This window comes from Zonotrichia albicollis, chromosome 3, assembly GCF_047830755.1.
Source record: "Zonotrichia albicollis isolate bZonAlb1 chromosome 3, bZonAlb1.hap1, whole genome shotgun sequence".
Taxonomy (NCBI): Eukaryota; Metazoa; Chordata; class Aves; order Passeriformes; family Passerellidae; genus Zonotrichia; species Zonotrichia albicollis.
Window position 1 is genome coordinate 23,627,683 of NC_133821.1, and position 20,122 is coordinate 23,647,804.

Here is a 20,122-nt window from a genome sequence, read left to right on the forward strand (position 1 = left end):
TGGCAGCATCTTCAGTTGTCAATGAGTACATCAGTGTGTAGTTCAGTATGAATCCCTGCCTCAAATAGTCTTTGCTAGCAGTAATATTCTCTTCCTTATATCTGGAATCTTTGAACAGATTCCAGCTTGATTTTTATCTGCCACAGAAGGATATTTGTGCAATTATATCATCCTGACAGTTCACTGATACAAGGTATTGAATTCTCTTGTGTGGTGAGAGGCCTGAGTTAGTGATTGCAAGCATGTCTATGAATAATCAACTTTAAAATGCTATGACAATGGACTTCTGGTTATGAAGAGACAAAATGTTGGCAAAGTAGCATGTGGAAAAAACATTTGATTCCTCTTGAATATAGATATACTTAAGGATGGAGAGGTTAGCATTTATCTTTGAGATGTCTTCTATAATGTTGCATATTTTGAAGTTATCTATTTAAAATGCATTTCAGTTACCTTCTAACTACCCAGACTACCAAAAAAAGTAAATTTTTAGTCACTAAAAGTTATCCTATTTAGAAACTGAAGCCTTCCTGAAGTTGGACAGGGTACCAGGAATGCACAAATGCATGTTCTATTTTTAGCTGAATATTCTTGCTGTTACATTGTTGGGTAATTACTATAGGACTAAGAGCTGTGTTTTCCTTCAACATGAAAGTCCTCAAACTTTTATATAGGAACTATATAAAATAGCAGCTTTGTATGAAACTGCACTTTTCTGCAGATGTTCAGATAATAAATGAGCTTTTCTAAATCACAGAAGCATTAATATGATATTTAGTAATTGAAGAATGAGGTTTTCAACACCTTTGAATTGAATTGGGCACTGTTTCAAATGCTGCACATATGTATGTATGTATGATACTCTTTCATTGGATGAATAGATTACTTTAAAGTTCTTTTTTTTCCAGGTAGAAATGCTGCAAAGCATATATAAACTTTGTTTATATAAAACAGTATATTTTGGGCAACAGGAGAACTTGGTAGGGATTTTGTGTGGTTGGGGTTTTTTAAGCCACGTGCAGACTTGTGTCCCATGACTTAGGAATGGTAACTATCATCTCTTTGCTAATATATTTTAATATTTTAAATTAATGCCAATATTTTTTTATATTTCTATTTTAATTAAAATTCTGTCTATAATATACTAAAAATCTCAGGACACTTTCATTTCACAGCAGCATCTATTATGTTTATTTTTTCTCAAACTTTGTTCTTAGATGATAACTAACTTTTCAGATTTTACTGACTGGCAATTCTGCTGAAGTAGAAATACTCCTCACTTGAACCTTTTTGTCTTCCTCTTCCACCATGCTAATGGTAAAAATAATAATTCTGGTTTGGCAAGGTCTTTCAAGATGATAACCTCTCCATTTCCCAACCTGTTGGTATTACATTTGTTACATGTCGCTGAAGGAGGCACACGGTAGTACAGTGTTAGTTTAGGACTAGAGTATATTGAGTTTGATGCCCTGAGTTTCTTGCTGTGTGTGTTATTGGGCAGCACATCCCAAAGTATTTTGGGCTTTGACTTCACTTGGATTCTCATCCTTGTTTCACCCAGTGTTGTGTTCCAGACTGTAACAAATTGAGTGAATGCAGTTTGCAATGCCATCTGTAAGTGGTGTAACCCAGCCCAGGGTGGAGAATCAAAGTCCTAATTAGTTGAACTTTGTCAGTCTGCAAAGGTTTTACAATATCTGCAATTATAGATCATTGTCTCACAACACTGTCTGGACTGCTTGTCTTCAGTATGAGCACTGTGATTAGCAGGTTCTGTTGCTTCAGTCAATTTGCAAAGTATCCTTTAATTACTGCTAAAACCAGTAAATCATGGACTTGAACTAGCTGTGAATTATTTCTAGAATATTCACTTAATATCAGCACAAGATTTTACTTCCTGAAATCACTTTTTCTTCAGTGCTTCTTTCCAAGGACAGTAACTTGTATGCAGAGTACCATTTGAAATAAATCAAAAGCAGAAGTATTAAAGTTTTACATATCTTTGTGTAGCTGCAGATGTGGATGATTTATTAGATCCACTGGAGATGATGTGTAGTTCTGGGTCTCTGTAACAGATGGAGGTCTGTGTGTTAAAGAAAGTGTAGCTTGACCAAACTGTTGCTAGTGTGTGATAAGGACTACCTGGTGTATTTGGGTGTTTCTAGGAGAAAAAGCTGGGGTGATGTAAAATTTGGACTGAAGTCTAAGGAGAGGTTTCCTAGAATGTGCCAGTAGGTAAAAAATTTAAGAAACTTCATATTGTTAAGCTAAAAAGACTTGTATTACAGCTGGAATGTTGTAAAGGTACAGAAGTTGTGTCATGTGGTAGAAGCCAGAGCTGATACAGCCAGGTGAAATGAGGAAATGAGATTCTGTATTCTTGCTTGTGGGGTTTCATTGACAGTATTTTTATTTCTTTTCTCCTTTAAGTGCTAGTGAGTTTATGCCTTAAGTCAGTTGTATGTTCATCAGCCAAAAGGGAGAAGCTGATAGGGAAAAATAAAACTTTGTCACACATTTGTGGATGTGTGTGCACTTTTCCCAGAAATTTGGTTATTGTTAATTGAATTAATTGGTCCTTAATTCTCTTTCTAGCTGTGGCACTTGTTGATGTGTTTCCTGTGTTTGTATCAGATGAATCTGTGCACATGGGTGTCACTTCATTTGTCAGTGATTTGTGTCATCTGTTGTGGAGGTGTAATGGGGTTGCATGTTTTGCTTCGTAGGGTTTTTTTCCTTACACACAGGATGTATCTGGGATTTTGAGAAGCAGATATCTCTTTCCAGGAAATTGTCTATGAATTTCTAATACTCTTCTTTCCTTTCTAAATAGGTACCTCTGAGAATATTTTTTCTGTTATCCTTCTAAAATTGCTTTTCTGCAAAACCTGGATAAAATATAACAAAAGTGAACATAAAATATTCCTTGTGACCCTTTGCCTTGCAGTCCTCAGTGGCACTTGAGCTGTGTCAGTCAATCCTGCTGGCCCTGTAACAGCAAAGGCTGTACTTTGATCCCTTGAGGCAGGAGTAGGGTATCACAGGGCCAGACTTCTCTGGGAAGTCAAATGAAGCATGTCCTGAACTCCAGACTTACGGCTTCACTTGCGTGTTTAACCGTAGGGTTCCAAAGTCCTGTTTTCCAATCAATTTTCCAGAGTCACCTGCATGGCAAACGCTCTGTAGTCCTGTGGGAGCTGGAAGAGCTGAATTAACTGATTTGTTCCCACTTTTCGGTGGCTGCTGTTAGTGATGGTAGAGAGCACTTCAACTTCATGGCAGCAGTTTGTGCTGAACACCCAAGGCTGAGCTCCCATGAAATAGATGGATGTTACAGGAATTTTCACAAATTTTGTTCTTTTTTTTTCCCCTGCTAAATAAAAGTTTTGACAAAATCCATCGAGGACTGAATGTTAAGAAGCTTACTTTAGCTGGGATTTTCAGCTCCTAGTCTTTGTGACTATGGCAGTCATGATACAGTCTCTGATACACTTGCATTGTTGCATAATCTTTTGAAAACCATCGTGTATTTCCCTGTCCTCTTCTCCTGCCACCTTGCGTACAAAAGGCAGTTCCTTGGAGAGAGGTCATGCAGTGGTTGAGACTTCCATATGTTTGCATCTCTTTGCTGGAAATACTTCTGGATTTAGTCCCAATGCCAGCTTTCTTTGTTTCTCTTGTAACAGTGGAGGTTTATGTTTTCTGTCAATACTTCAAGATATTCAAGGGAAACAAGGAAATAACAAACACAAGTGGAACAACAAACACCATTCGTGGTTTGTTCTTGTCATTTGCTGTTTCATTTCACTTCACCTGCTGTTTTTTTTACTTAACCACCAGGGTTCCTCTTAAAATCAGCAGGATTTTACCCTTGCTTCTCAGAATGATCTCTGAAATTGTACATTCCCCTTACATAGCATCGAAACTGAGAGCAAAATTTCACCTCTTCCTGCTGAGGAGACACCAGGTAAAACACTTAGCAGGGTGCTGTAGCTCTGGAGCAAATCTGAAATATGGTCTTCCAACAGGCTGTACCCCTTTATGGGAATGCTAATGGCAAATTGGCCATGTAAAAAACCTTCTGAGCTGCTGATTTGGTGAAACATCAGCTGACAGACTTGTGTAGTGAACAGTTCTCAATGGGTCTTCCTGACTTCTCCTCAGTGTCCATCCTGATTTTCAGAATGGCACTTAAGAGTAATGTAATTCAATTCTAAAACATAATTATTTTAATTTCACACATACACACACACCCCTTCCCAAATAAGAATGTTCACATTGGGTAATCAAAGTAACAATTCCTTAAATTCATATCTTTCTTTAGCCCAAATGTTTTTACCTTTTTTTGGCCTCAGATGGCATTTGATGTACTTGAATTTTCACCATATATTTAGGATCTATTTTAAGTCACATAGTAAAGAGGTGAAGGAGCAAGGAACCTTGTACTAAAAGTTTAAATGCTTTTTTGTTTTCCTCTGTTTTGATGCTTTACTTATCCAGTACGCTTCCTGATGGGTTGATCATATTTTATATTATGAGTTAAACATAACATGAAATAAAAGATGAGGGCCTTTTAGCTTCTGTGTCTTTTAAAATGTACTTCCAAGAGAATGCTGAAGGCTTTTTGTAGCTAATTGTCTGATGTCTGAGGTTTGATATTTGTTATGTGCTATTTTATGTAACTTTTAAAAATTATACTGGGAAGACATAATTAAACTTTGAGTGGAGAAAAGGTTTTTATCATTGCTTCAGTAAGATACTAAGTTCTGTTCCACTGTCAATGCAACTGACACTTCTGCTGCAATGTAGATCTAAATAAACATAACTGTATGAATATTTTTACTGCACTGTGCTCAAGATTGTCTGAGTTTATATGAGAACAAAATGACTTTTCAAATTTCAGTGTATTGAAGCTGTGTAGGTATGTTCAGGAATATGGCATGTGGAGTTTCCTTCAAGGTTCAAGTGTGAGTTGCTTTTTAGTCTGCTAGCATTTTCCAGAAGTGCATAGTGTTCCCTGCAGTTGTCCCCATTTACTGTCCCAGGTTATTTCCTGATGCTTTCTAAAAATTCAGAGTTTCTAGATATGAGAACATTTTCTTTTGTCCCCAGTACTCTGCTGCTTTGGGCTGAGTTTTTTTTGGTTTTTTTAGGAATTACAGAAAGTCAGAGGATGCTCTCAAGTATCTGTGCTGTTGAGCCACCTTCCAGGATTGGTTTATGGCCTAGTGCCAGCAGACCTGCCTGCCTTGCTCAGAGAAGAAACCCTGTTGGTTTTTATTGTTGATTACAAAATAGCTCTGTCTTCTGTGTATTGAAGCTGTGGTCTTGATTCCCAGAGGAACTGGGGAACTTGCAGTTTACAAATTTCAGTGGTTGGACTTCGTCTTCTGGGAAGGCAGAAGTCTAGGTTGTGATGCAAACCCTGAAGTACAAGACTTCCTATCTGTCATGACACCTGCTGCTATGGTTCTCCTCTGTATTTTCTATCATTGTATTTCCAGAGAGATGCTTCTCTAACACTGTAAGAGGTTAACTGCCACAGTCTAATTGTGCATTGCATGAGAAGGATTTCTTTTCTATCTCTTTGGAATTTATAAATATGTAATCCTTGTGGTAGGCAGCAGGTAGAACAAAATACCTTATCTTCCATTTCTTGGTGTCTCTTCAGAAATTGTGGCCTAGAATGTAGACCGCTTTCTTTTTGTTAAAAACTTCCTTAGCAGTCTATTTTCCAAGTTTGTTTTCCTTGAATGTTCATGTCTTGTGCCTGGAGTATTGTGAATCACATGAATGATAAGCTAATATTTTCTCATAAGATTGTTAAAACCCACAGTCTCTATAATACTACTGATAATCAGAAGTCTGCACTTCCTTCACATAATATTATAATATATTTTGTAGTGTAAGTGCACTTTCTGTAAAAAACCAAACAGTAGCAAACAACCCCAAAACAAACAAAGCCCCCCTTACCACTTACTTAGCATCTCCCTGGTTTCTTCATTAGGGGGCACTGCACAGCTATAGAAGAATGAGTGAGATTTGCAGAGAAACTTTCTGGGTGCTTTCCAGTTATGCCATTTCACTTTCCACCTTTTCTGAACTGTCCAGGGGCAGTGTAAGATGAAATCATTGCTGTAATTTACACTGAGTTCTGGTTAAGTCTGGTTTTGGTAACTGTACAGTACCATGCTGGAATATAAACTTCCAAATTCCTGTGTCCAGAGAAGTGTCTCCATAGTGATTCAGAGTATTGCTTGATTTGCCATTTGTGTTGGTGTTACACAGAAGAGAACACACATTTCTGCACAGCACTTTCTAAATGTTAAACCTGGAGCAAAATTACACTCACTGGATTTTGATTTAGTTTCTAAGTATTAATTGCTTTCTCTATATGTGTTTTGCTTTGGGACATGGATAAATACCAACATTTTTGCAGCTGGAGAGAGTTTGCTGTAAAAAGCAGCATAAGAGCAGAATGCGTTGCAGTAATGAATGTTAATCTTTATTAGTTTGTTTCTGAGGAGAATGTACAGAATATTGTAGGACCTAGTAAGGCGTATTTTCAAGGAGACATGGCTTAAACAATCTCTTCCACTGCTGAAGAGTAGCAACCCAGAAATTGTAGGAAATCCAGCCAGAGTGTTTTGATGGAAGTTTGTAAAAAGGCAGCGCACAAGGGAAAGAGCCTTCTCTGAATCCTTGAGCAGGAAAGATGCAAAATCTTAGAGGTAGTTACAGCTTTTTCAAAGATTTCTTTCAGGACTTCTGCCAGTGGTGGACTTCCCTCCTTGGTCTGAAATCCTCTCTGAACCCAGATCTGCAGAACTGAAGCAAAGGGGAGATGATGCCTCCCTAAATCTGGAGAGTAGAGGAATATAAAGAGGGTAGTCTGCTCCTTCTTGGATGATGTCATCTCCCTAAGATCTTTTGGGGAGTAATGCTTGCTGTGGTGCATTCTCAGACCTGTTTCAGTGGTTGTTACTCAAGTAGGCTCTCCCACCTAATGCTGCTTAGGTTGAGAGCACAAGAGATGACACTACATTAACCAAATCTGCCTAGAATAAACTTTGTGGTCATCCTTATGGCTGAAAACAAATGAAGTAGTCTTTGGCATTGACAGCTGTTGCATTGAATGATTAACTCTAGTTAGGGGGAAATTAGTGCTGTTCTCTGACCCATTAAAATATCAAACATGACTGTTGTGCTCTGTTGGATTTTTAAGGACAATACTTATATTTTACACTGGAATCAAACAGCACAATTTTACTTTTTGCAAGCGTGTCTCATTCTGGTTCATGCTGACCTGCATTTCACTTCTACGCAAAACAAATCCTTCAATCATGTGGAGCTAATTCTTGGTGTGTAATAGTCTAAAATGCTTGTCTGTTAATAATTCTGCAAATGTTGTTCCAGTTTGACATCTAAACCACAACTGTAGTCACCTATTTTTTCTCTCACGTGAAACATTTTAGTGCTTAAATGAAGATTTGAGATGCAAATCTTCAATTTGAGCAATCTTAAACATGGCAGATCTTGTTTTTTAAAATTTACCTGTCATAACAGTAGTTAGACACAAAATATTAAGTGTTAACCCTTCTTATCCAGTTTTAGTTTAGTTTTTAGATTCAAAACTAATTGTGGCTCTAGCCAACTTGATTTATGTTGGCTCTGCAGTTGTGCTGGAGGTTGGCTTGAGATAATTTCCAAGGTCCCCTTCCACCTGATTTATTAATTAGGCTGTTATTCATGAGGTGAGAGTCCTTGTAATCTTCTATTTTTAGATGTGATGAAGGAATTCTGCTTAGCTTTGGGTCCAGCTTGCCTGTTCCAGGATGTTTGTGTTATGGACTGATTTGATCTTGTCCTGTAGTATGGTGTGTATGGGGATCTCCTTCATTTCTTGTTCTTCTTAAGATTTAACACCTGAAATGGGTTCCATTAAGGAGCTGTAAGGGAAATCAGACCAGTTTGAGATAAATACTGCATGTGAGTGTGTTTGTATCTGGGGGACCTTAGTGACTGTGCTGTATTTTAATGAGATTAAGCTCTTAGCAGAGAGTTGTCTCTCACCTGTGTCAGTAACACACCTGGTTATTACCATTAACTTTTATAACAAGCAGGAGCATGGAAAATCAGCAGAAGGTAGATTTCTTCTTCCTGGGCCAAACTTCTGGATTTGCACGCGCCAAAATGCTTGTAACACTTCCTGTCTTTGACTTTCAATATTCACAGCAATTGGAAGAAAAAAGTGAGGATGAAGAGGATAAGGAGTGCTTGAAGCAAGCAATAACTGCCCTGCTAAATCTTCAAAGCAGTATGGAACGGATATGCTCCAAAAGCCTTGCAAAGCGAAGGCTTAGGTAAACGTTTCCGCTTTTTCTGCTCTCTGCTCTTAATGCTTTGCTATAAATCCAGGGCTCCCGGTTTCCTCTTTTAGTAAACAATGAACAAAATAGTTTGTGACAAGCCTGCTTTTTCAGAGGAAGTGACATCAAAGCCAAGATAATTTGTTATTGTTTTAAAACAGTTCTAATTTCTATGTGTCCTTGCAAACTGGTAGTTGAGACGTTCTGAGAATTCACTGGTAAGTAGAAAGTTGCAGCTTTGGTGGGTTAATTGTGCTCAGATAATAAATATCCACCTAAAAATATTCTAAAAGTACCTTTCTGTGTGGTTAGAAGGTAATGTTCTTGAATTTGAAACTATTCTTAAAATTGTTTCAATATTTTTGTTGCCAGACAATTTTTGTGCTGCCAAGGGTAACCTTTAGGCTTGAACATGTATGTAGTTAACAGCTTTTTTTTTCTGAATGTACTTGTTTCAAATTAATGCCATCTAGAATTGTTCTGTTGGTTATGGAAGTGAGTGACTTGTTGGGCTAAGAAGCACTCACAGCTTGCCTGCCTCTGGTTGTTTGTGTTTAGGTAAAACATCTATTGCTGAAGATAAGTGAAAATTTATCAGATGAGATGCTTTAGTCAAGACTTTGCAATGGTGCTGATATTGAATGATGAAATTGCATTCTCAGTGAAATCCTCACTTCTCAGAAGGATGATCTAGTGTTTTTGTGTTAGTGGTGGTTGTGTTATTTTAAAAACGTGTGTACTAACAGGCTGCCTTTTTCCCATCCTCCACTGAAGTGAATCCGCATGCCGGTTCTATACTCAGCAGATGAAGGGGAAGCAGCTAGCAATTAAGAAAATGAATGAAATCCAGAAAAATATTGATGGTTGGGAGGGTAAAGACATTGGACAGTGCTGTAACGAGTTCATCATGGAAGGAACACTCACACGTGTAGGAGCAAAGCACGAGAGACACATATTCCTCTTTGATGGCTTGATGATTTGCTGTAAGTCAAATCATGGCCAGCCAAGACTCCCTGGTGCTAGCAATGCAGAATATCGACTCAAGGAGAAGTTCTTCATGCGAAAGGTACAAATCAATGATAAAGATGACACTAATGAGTATAGACATGCTTTTGAAATCATCTTAAAAGATGAGAACAGTGTTATTTTTGCTGCTAAATCAGCTGAAGAGAAAAACAACTGGATGGCAGCATTGATATCTTTGCAATATAGAAGCACGCTGGAAAGGATGTTGGATGTAACAATGTTACAGGAAGAAAAAGAGGAGCAGATGAGATTTCCAAATCCTGAGCTTTATAGATTCGCAGAACCCGACTCTGAAGAGAATATTGTGTTTGAAGAGAACATGCAGCCCAAATCTGGAATCCCCATCATCAAAGCAGGAACTGTTGTGAAGCTCATCGAGAGGCTGACATACCACATGTATGCAGGTGAGGCACTTGGTTTGTGCAGCCAAAACTCAAGGTAGTAACGAGTTCATGCTTCTCTCTCTGTGTTAAATACATGCAGCAAAATACATAAAATGAGTCAAAAGTGAATATGTTTGGCAGTTCACATGGGATATTAAATGCATGAGATTGTTCTCATGCAAGGGAGGGGGTGGGGTCTGCAGCAATTGAGCTCCAGACAATACTTTTTCCTTTGTGCCCCAGGCTACAAGAACTGCCTTCCCTCCAGACTTTTAAAGCTGGGTGACACAGGAAGGGCCAGCATGGTGGGAGAGAATTATGGGCCCAGTGTTTTCAGTTCAGGGTTGTACTCTATCAGCTGTGTCCATGCTGGCATGCCATGGAAAGACCAATATCAGCTTCGTAGATGCAGTCACTTGCATACTTTGTCCTCAGAACTTGGCCTTAATCAGAACTTCAGTGAGGATTTGATTTAAGGACTTGTGACTTAAGGTTTCTGTTTGTGTTGAAGTCATGTTAAAGACATTCATGTGGTTATCCAGGCTGACCTCAGTGTGTGGGGTTCTTCTTGATGGTAGCCCAGGATTTTCATAAGCTGTGCTGCAAAGCATGGGCTTGTGTTTAGAGTTTGGATTTTTTTTTCCTGATTCTGTCTGTATATCAGTCATTCTGAAACTTCGTGCATCTTGGTATCAGTGTTTTTCATATTAAAATTTTTTTTTCTTCCTTTTTGCACTCTTAATTGTTGTAGATGTTTCTTCTGCAGCTCAGTCGTAGATACCCTGCCTAGATCAGGGATATTTGTTTGAAAGAAGTGAGCAGTAAGAAGAATATAATTTCTCTAGTTTAGTACTCTGTTTACTTTTTAAAATACTGATATTTAATCTCTTCATTACTATTCTTGCTCTTCTTTTAATTTTCCTAACATTTATTGGAAAGCCAAATGCAATATTTTACTGGCATTATCTGAGCAGTTTTGTAGCTGTCTTCATTTTCTTGTAACTTTTTAAACTTCTAGCACTTGATCTTGTATTTGTAGGCATGATTTATGTCATAATTTATGTAGTAAGTCTTGGAAGTTAAAATCAAACAACTCAGCCTTAGAGAAAGAAAGACACTTTTCTGTTATTATTTTTAATCTTGCATTGTCTTTGCCAAAGAATTAGCAAAAAGTATTGTATGAGAAAATTGAGAAAATAGGTTCTGAGAGGTGGCCTGAAAGACTTTGACCAAAAGGATAAAAGTAGTTGTCTTATAATATATGTACCTTGTCTGTGTAGCCTTAATCATCTTAGTGGATGCGATGCTACATTGTGCATAATTTCTCAACACTCTTATCTTCTATACCTTCTGTTTTATAATTGGTTATCTGTGAGGAAAAACATTATTGTTCTCACTATTCTGTGCAGTCTTTTCCAGGGCAGCAAAGAAATAAAAGATAGAGTGACTCAACCACAAATGCTCTGTTGTACAGGAAACATGATCCATTGGTGATGTAAATCATTGAGGGGTTTATTGCATCTTGTGAGATGCAGTGAGAAGGGCAGCAATTCTCCAGAGTACCAGGTTAGCTCTTTCACACATGTATCAGCTGAGTGCAAGGCCTCTCCTCTGCTTGGAGACCTGGGAAGATGAATGATTTGGTGATATGTAACCAAACAGCTACAGACTGTAGAAACGCTTTTCTTGCCCCTCACAGGATTGTCTATCTGTGATGGTGATCTTTAAAGTCTTTATTGGCTTTATATTCAGATGCCAGAACAGCAAGTGTTTACCTTTCTGAGGCAGTTTTTCTGAAATTCAGTGTGCCTGGTTATGGCAGCCCTTGATCTGCCAGTTTAAAGACAGTATTTACTATAGCTGTGGCTTTTCTCTAGGTTTTTATTTTTGTAGGTCAAGTGGTGTAAGAAATAATTACAGATATACTTTGCAAAGGTCATACAGATTTGTTGCAGTTTAGTTGTTGCTGTAGTCAAATCAGGTCTCAATTTTTTGTAATATATGAAGATCCGCACAGTCCACCTCATTTGTAGATATGGCTGTTGGACCTTTTATTTTTCATCCCTCACTCGCTTGACAAATGAGAAACCATTTTATTAGCCAAAATTTCTTTGCTGTGCATCAGGGAAAGCTCTGAGAAAACAATTCTGCCAGGGGTGGGAGGCATTCCAGCTTCTGCAACAGCTCAGACAGGGAGACAGCCCTGATGGCCACCTGGTCACAAGGTGTGGCAAACTGTCCAACTATGCTGTGGTTGAGCAGTAAAATAGAGAGAAATCCCCTCTGCAAAAGCAACTTTCCATGTATTTTTACATGAGAGAAATTGCCCTGCAATTAGAAGTTCAGGTTCTGACCCTATTTGCATATTGTGGTGGGTTTTCCTTGTTTTAATGTGTTTTTGCATTCATTATCTCCTCTTGCCCAATTCTTGTTTCAGAGCAGCTGGATTAGGTGGTACCAACATTTTAGAGTCATGGCATTTTTTTTATCTATAGGGCAGCACTCTTCTATTTTTAAAGCTTAGATATGTTAAGAGTGCTTGTGCGTCATCATAGTGTCCGTTTCCTTTCTTAAGGAATTCAAGGGTGATTATTTATAAATCCTCATAGAGCAGTTATTGTTCTTTTTTAGCTTTCAAATTGGCTGCATTGAAGAGAGAATTATCACATGAGCAGACATCCTGGCTAACTGGTGTTGTCTGTATTTTTTTAACAGTTACTCATATATTGTACACTATTTTGAGTCACAGTCGTTGCTAGTAAGATAACAAAGATTTGATTTGATTAGATTTGATTTTCTGATCTACTTGGATTGAAATTCAATGTGTATTGTGGATTTATCTGCTGACCCTACCTGTAAATAACAATAGCTACAACTCAGAGCTTGCAGTGATCTGAAGATCTTAATTGCTATGGAAGCTCTTTTTTTCATGTAGACAAAAGCTCTTATTTAGAGTAGGTGCTGTGTACAGATTGCAAGCTGTGAAAGCATGAGTTACTGTGCTTCTTTAGCACAGCAGAATTTGTGTATTTTCATGATGAAGATGATGTGAACAGGGATGACCTTTTTTGTGCAGAAAGTATGAGAGTTCTGCCTTTGAAAATAATTTTGGACTGTACAGTTTCAAGGACTGGTGGGAGAGGGGTTATGATTAGGAAAATGGAATAATAAAGGACACGTGAGAAGCAGAATAGCTAATTGTTTAAGGAATGAGAATTATCATGCAACAAAATTGCAAGGAAATGCTGTGTTACACCTTAGTGTGCAGCGCATCACAGTAAACTGTTGCCCAAATGAACAACTCAGTGGGATCTAAGGAAGTTGGAATGTTCATTCAAATGGACAAGATGCTGGTGAGGAGTTAAGGAGGATTTTAAAGCAGCTCTTAAAAATCCATATTCCAGGAAACAAATCCAGTAGAGCATTAGGTCAAATAATGCAGTCTTTTTATCCTACGTGTTATAGCCTACAGGAATTCTTGCTTCAAGTCCTGTGAGCTCCTCTTCAGCCCCTCTTAGGTTAGGACAATTACCAGCTGGGGTTTGGTTTTCAAATCTGGATATGGATTTAATATGCAAAGCTGTTGCAATGTGCTCATTAATTCTGTTCAGTGATAACAGTGTTTGCCTTGTTTCTAGTCAGCTCTGTGCAGTGCCAGTGAGCTGTCACTGCATTTCCTCATATTTGAAAACAAATGGGTTTGCTTTTGTAATTATGAGAGACACTTTGGTTTTCTGATTGTTTTGATTGTTTTTAAGAAACATTTTCATATTTTAAATGAATTGATATGTAATTAGTCAATTTAAATGAAATCAGTTGATTTTCTAGAAGGGAAATAAATATAACCTCTAACATAGCTGTCAGGTGAAAAAATATTTAGGCTGCCTTAACCATGAGTGGTTATCAGTTGTGCCAGTTTAGGGGAAGTATTCTCCCCTGGAAGAGGCCATTTCTATCCAGTGCAGAGTGATTTGATGTGTTTTTTGAGTTCTCATGTCCCAGTCACTGTCAAAACTAAAGTTGTTTACTCATAAATAAAATCATCTAGTCATTAATTTCAAAGTCATTGGAAAAGACTGTCTTTTAACAATTGGGGGGGGGAAGTTATTGTTGTGAACCTTCAACAGAATGAAAATTGGTTTTAAGTTCTGCTTTGTATTGCTATTTTAGGAGGTTTTGAACTGTTACCAAAGCCATTTTGGTTTACATCATCTTCTCTGTAAGCTGATAGGGTGACATCCTTAATTTTAACAGATAATTGAAGTTATTGTAAAAGAAAAAAAAACAGGTAATTGCTGACATAAGTGTAAAATTATTCTTTGTCTTAGATCCCAACTTTGTTCGGACTTTTCTCACAACATATAGATCCTTCTGTAGACCTCAAGAGTTGCTGAGTTTGCTAATAGAAAGGTATGCCACTGTTAAAAATACTGTTCTTATGAAGTGCATTTTTGTTTTCTTTTTACTTGGAGTGTGTAAGATTCTGGCTTTCCAGTTGGTTTTGAGTCACTTCAAACACCTTTTTAAAAAGTTGTCCAATTCAAGGATTGCCAGTAAAATGTACAAGTTTATATCCAGAAGCTTGTGCCCAAGACTGGTGTAACAGAGGCCTAGTGCTTACACCCATCTTCTGTGCTAGGTTTGAAATTCCAGAGCCTGAGCCCACGGAAGCCGACCGCATTGCCATGGAGAACGGAGACCAGCCCCTCAGTGCAGAGCTGAAAAGGTTCAGGAAAGAATACATTCAACCTGTGCAGCTGAGGTGAGCACTGCATCCCTGGGAGCCACCCTGAATTCCTTCTGGAGTGCCACCTGTTGGCTGCCCTGGCTCCTGGTGCTGCCAGTGGCGTTTCTTGCAGCTGCTTTGACAGGGAAGACAGACTGACTCTGGAGTGATTCTTTATTCTTTGCTCTTGCAGAGTATTAAATGTGTGTCGACACTGGGTCGAGCACCACTTCTATGACTTTGAAAGAGATGCTGACCTTCTGAAACGTTTGGAGGAGTTCATTGGAACAGTAAGAGGTATTTACAGTTCCTTAAGTGCTGACATTTATCCTAAAGCATCCCATTTCAGAGATGCAGAGTGTGATCAATTTTGCTTTCAGGAAAAACAGGACATTATTAAATACTTACTAAATAATAAATACTATTATTATTAAATACTTCATAAAGAGCGTGAAATAGACTTTCATTAAGCCCACACACACACTATTATTCAAAATCTGGCTCTTGTTCAGAATAATTATTGTTATTTACATAAACTGAGTTTTGTTGAAGAGGGACTGGAATTAAATTTACATAATATTAAATATCTTGATTACATAAATGAGTTTTGCTGTAGAGGGGCTGAAATAATGAAAAATAATAAGAACTGAGTCATAATCAGGACAGAATAATTGCTTTGATTGTCATTTTAAACTTTACACAGGGGTAATTTTTGTAAAGTTGGATGGTGGAAACCATTAATTCTTTGAAACAAGAGTTTCCAGCTACTTCACAGTGCATATTAGAACTGTAGAACACCTTGCTGTTGTGATTGTATAGACTTTTCCTGTTTCCTTTTAAATAAAGCCAAGACAGACACAGGAGCAATTTGTAGGAAAAGACTGTGTCAGAGAAGCACTTAGTGGTTATTTAGCCACTAAAAAGAGGGGAGAATGAGGCAGCTAATTCAGTGGGTGTTACTGGTAAATTTTCAGTGGACTGGTGCATGAAATTCTTATGATGCAGAGCTAAAAAGGCTTTTGGCCTTTCAATTTTATTCTCAACTTTGATGGCAAATGCAGTACAGGAAGAAGCTTCTCCCTGTTTGTTATTTTGACTTTCTAGGTTATCTGAGGTAATCACATGCTTTTGCCCAAACTAGAAAGTTCAAGGTGTTTGCAGAAGTGCATTTTGGGCAAAACAAGGTTTGTTCTCAAAAACTCACTGTAAACTCAGAAAAGAAAGAAAAGCACCTAAATCAGGGCAGGAGTCTAATTTGGGTGTTCTCATTTGTGCTTGGGCAAAGTCGTGCTCAGCATTGGCTGTTGAGGAATTCTTTCTGTCTTTGAATAGTTCTACATCTGTGTAGAGAATACCAATCCTAAGAATATATTATTGCTTTAATTTAGTAGGTTTTGGGGTTACTGATTACAGAATTATACTGATGTCTTAGGAGAAACAGTATTAACTAAATAGTAATTTTCTCTGTGTGCCAGGCAAAGCCATGAAGAAGTGGGTTGAATCCATCACAAAGATAATCAACAGGAAAAAGCAGGCACAAGCCATTGGGCCGAGCCACAACATCACTTTTGAGAGCCCCCCTCCAGCAATTGAGTGGCACATCAGCAAACCAGGCCACACAGAGACTTTTGACTTGCTCACTCTGCATCCCATAGAAATCGCTCGGCAGCTCACTTTGCTGGAGTCAGATTTTTACAGGTAACTTTCCTCCCCTGAGAAACACGTGGCACAAACCAAAATATTCTCCATGCCTGAAATTGTTTCTTTGGGCCTCTGATGTGAAGCCCCACAGAAATTAAGGGACTTACCAGTGGTGTGTATTAATTTCCGTTTTTCAGAGGAAACTCTTTTAAACACAATATTTGCTTTATCCTCCCCAGTCCCCAGTATGTGTGATTGTTGCATACTGTTAATTGTCTTGTGTTCCAGCTTTCTCTTGGTATTTTCTGAGTAGATCAAACTTTGAAAAGTATGAACAGTTATTAAATCAGTTTTCTTCACATCCTGCTTTGTGTAACGAATTAAGGAACATGTCAGATCTCATCAGCTAAGAAATTATTCAGGCTTTGGAAGCTCACATTTTGTTATGGTGAATGAAATGGAGATTTCATTCTTCATTTAGATGAACAGAGGTGGTTAAGAGTGACATACATTAAGAAATATCTACAGTCTAAAAAAGAAGCGTAGAAATATCATTTAATCACGAGGGCAGCCTAACGTTGTAGAAGGAATACCTTAAGAATTTATTTCTAAATATGAATTCCAAATTCATTGAAAATCAAGAGGGTTTGGAAAAATAATACCTTCCTGCTTTTAGTTAAATTTTTTGATAAAACATCTACTTTTCCAGAGCTGTGCAGCCATCAGAACTAGTTGGAAGTGTGTGGACAAAGGAAGATAAAGAAATTAATTCTCCCAACCTTCTCAAAATGATACGGCATACAACTAACCTAACTCTGTGGTTTGAAAAGTAAGTGACTTTCCTGAATCTGCACCTCTTCCATATTGGGACATTTACAGACCATTCACAAGTATACTGTGAAAAATTCTCTTCTAGGAGAATTCCTGTTTTGGTGTTTAGATGCTAAAACTGGTCCCTGTGAGAAATTTAACATAGTGGTCTCAAGCTTTGTATTCTTAGAATATTTTCACATCTCCAAGACATTTTCAGAACTACCTCAAGTAATTTGATAAAATCGTATTTGTTTGTGTTACAAGTTAATATTTGACTTTGGAAACCTCATCAGTGCTTTAATACAAACCCCAATGTTCTTGTGTATTTAGATGCATTGTAGAAACAGAAAACCTAGAGGAGAGAGTAATTGTAGTGAGCCGGATAATTGAGATCCTGCAAGTTTTTCAAGAGCTAAACAACTTTAATGGTGTCCTTGAGATTGTCAGTGCTATGAACTCCGCAGCAGTTTATAGGTTGGATCACACATTTGAGGTACAGTGAAATATTTTCCTCTTTTGCTATGGCAGTGTCATGCAGGGTACCTTGGCTGCACTAAAAGCCTGTCTTCTCAGTAGGCATTTGCTTCCAAGGAGAAAGGAAAGTAAATCCCCCAAGAAATGAATCAACCATGGTGTAAGAGAGAGGGTTTTTCCTTGGTTTCAGAAGCGAGAAATCCATCCCCACTTAAGAAAGGTGTCTCAGGATGGTGGGGCAGTGTCCTCATGGTCCCTAATTCAAGTGCCAGTGGGAGACCATTACTCTCAGTAGTGTTGCTGGGCCATGCCTTTACCTTCTCTTTCCGAATCACCTGTTTGATTTCTCTTTTAAGCAAATTCCAAGTCGCCAGAAGAAGATCTTAGAAGAAGCTTATGAGCTGAGTGAGGACCATTATAAGAAATACTTGGCAAAACTCAGGTCCATTAATCCTCCTTGTGTGCCTTTTTTTGGTGAGTACCTGTGGTTTGGATGAACCATGTCCCACATTAACATTTGGAAATTACTGAGCTAAGGGACTAAACAGAGTATGAACAATAGAGAGAAAAGTCCATTTTAACAGGACAGATGGGTTGGAATTTCAGGTGCCCAGACATGAATATATGAAAAAACCCTAAAGTGACTACTCATGGAAGATATTATTTACAGTAAAAATAAGTATATCTGCAATATCCTATTTTATGCAATATCCATATTTGCTGGTTTTTACTTTGAGTGTGGTTTGAACTGTTACAACCAGATATACTCTCAATAGAAGGTGGTCTCATTAGAAATATTATTGTCATTGACTGGGAGAAAAAGAATGATCCTCTTCCTCATCAGGTGTTCCAAGAAGTACAGCTAGAATCTCATTTCTATTAAAAAGTCTTATTTCTGTAGAAACAGAGTTTGGAAAGCAAAATCCTCTTTATCATCAGATTTAACAGTTCTTCTTTGAAGTGGATTGCTGACATTTAGCAGATTGTGATGCTAAGCACATGTCACTCCTTTTCTTAAGCATCCACTTCAAGCCAAAACTGGAAGAAAATAATGTTGATGGCTTTTTTGGCCTTTTACAGATTGGGGAAAGATATACTCCAGAGCTCTGCAAAGAAAGATAAGATCAACTAAGAAACCTTCTGTCCTGCTTCAGAGATGGGTAGAGGTTAGCAGGATCACATGTGAATAGCTTCAGTTATTTCTGTCAGGTCATAATGACAATTCCAGACACATGATCTGTGAAGTGGAGAACACTTTTTACTTATTAATCTTCAAATTATTTGATGTAATTATGAAGCCAGGATAAAACTTGAAAATAATTTTTGGACTTTAGCTGGAGTGTCTAATGGAGGAGTTAAGAGAAAGCACTCCTGTTCAGTGTCCTCTTTTAGTGTTCAGTTGTATGAGCTTCCTAAACCACAGAAAGATGCACAGACTTTGGGACATTGATGCAACAAGGCATGTTAAAATTTTTAAATTGTTGCCCTTCTTGGAAGGTCAGGTGCAATTCTCTTGTTGACCCTAACTAAGGGTTTTCTAAATAATTGCAGTGCACAAATTAGATTTTTTAAGAAGTCCTTGTATTCCAGTCATAACTTCCTCCTTGTTTTGTACTCTCTGTTGAAAACCTCTTCTGTTGCTGTTTAGGGATTTACTTAACCAACATTTTGAAAACAGAAGAAGGCAATCCTGAATTTCTCAAGCGCCATGGGAAAGACCTTATCAACTTCAGCAAGAGAAGGAAGGTAGCTGAGATAACAGGGGAGATCCAGCAGTACCAGAACCAGCCATATTGTTTAAGAGTGGAATTTGACATCAGGGTAAGTGACACAATTTCCTTCTGTGGTGATTCTATCAGCTCAAACCATAAGGACAGACTGAATTCACACAGATTCAGTCTGACTGGATCAGAGATGAGCAGAGGACCTGTCATAAAACCTCTCTTGGGTCTCAGTGTAAGAAAAGGCAGAAAGCTCAATGCTTGCAGTTTCTTGGGTTTGTTTCATTTTTTCTCAGCTGTTGGGACATTGGTAGATCTTCTTATTGATCAGTGTTAGGAGCTGAAACTGGCAGATTCTCATTGTCCTTCATTCAGTTGCAATTATTTGTCCAGTGAGCCCAGTTGTCTTTTCCTCCTCTGTTACACTGCCTTTGTGTTCCATGTTTACCTGATAGCAGTGTTTACATCATGTGTTTGTTGATGGAGATGATACATCTTTCTTCCTCCTGATGCTTGTTTTCCTTGGTCTGAGGTGTTGTCTAAGCAGTGTCCTCTCTGGTTGCTTTTCTTTCTTCCCTTTTTCTTTTTTTTTTTTTACCATCATTTGAGATGTGTGCTTTCAGAGAGTCACAGGACAGGTTATCTTAAGAGATTCTGCAAGGGTTTTGTTTGATTTTTTTCTCCTCAGGCTTTCACAGAATGCACTGTGGGAGCAGTCTTTCCTGCATCAGTGTAAAGATGGATTGTTTGCAGCTTTTTCTGGAAGTGTTTGGGCAAACCTGGTTTGACTTTGCACTGCAGAAAGCATTTAGGGTACTTGCACAGCTGGTTTTCAGGCTAAGCATAGCAATAGCAGTGTCCAGAAAAGGCCTGGTGACAAGCAGATTTAATGGCTTAAGTCTGTCATTACCTCTGACTCCAACATTCTCTCTCTTCTCTTGAACAGCTGGGATCATTTGTGCTGTAGAA

At 38.1% G+C, this 20,122-nt stretch overlaps 1 protein-coding gene across 2 annotated transcripts in view; it reads left to right on the forward strand.

Annotated features, from left to right (window-relative positions):
* SOS1 (SOS Ras/Rac guanine nucleotide exchange factor 1) overlaps nucleotides 1-20,122 on the forward strand; it is a 42,664-nt gene that overhangs the window by 17,979 nt on the left and 4,563 nt on the right. For both annotated transcript variants that reach the window (XM_074536927.1, XM_074536928.1), the window contains 10 exons: nucleotides 8,236-8,363; nucleotides 9,144-9,799; nucleotides 14,107-14,188; nucleotides 14,418-14,540; nucleotides 14,698-14,801; nucleotides 15,980-16,202; nucleotides 16,855-16,974; nucleotides 17,289-17,451; nucleotides 17,789-17,906; nucleotides 19,081-19,253. In XM_074536927.1, coding sequence (XP_074393028.1) covers nucleotides 8,236-8,363; nucleotides 9,144-9,799; nucleotides 14,107-14,188; nucleotides 14,418-14,540; nucleotides 14,698-14,801; nucleotides 15,980-16,202; nucleotides 16,855-16,974; nucleotides 17,289-17,451; nucleotides 17,789-17,906; nucleotides 19,081-19,253 — 1,890 coding nt within the window. The remainder of the gene's footprint in view (nucleotides 1-8,235; nucleotides 8,364-9,143; nucleotides 9,800-14,106; nucleotides 14,189-14,417; nucleotides 14,541-14,697; nucleotides 14,802-15,979; nucleotides 16,203-16,854; nucleotides 16,975-17,288; nucleotides 17,452-17,788; nucleotides 17,907-19,080; nucleotides 19,254-20,122) is intronic.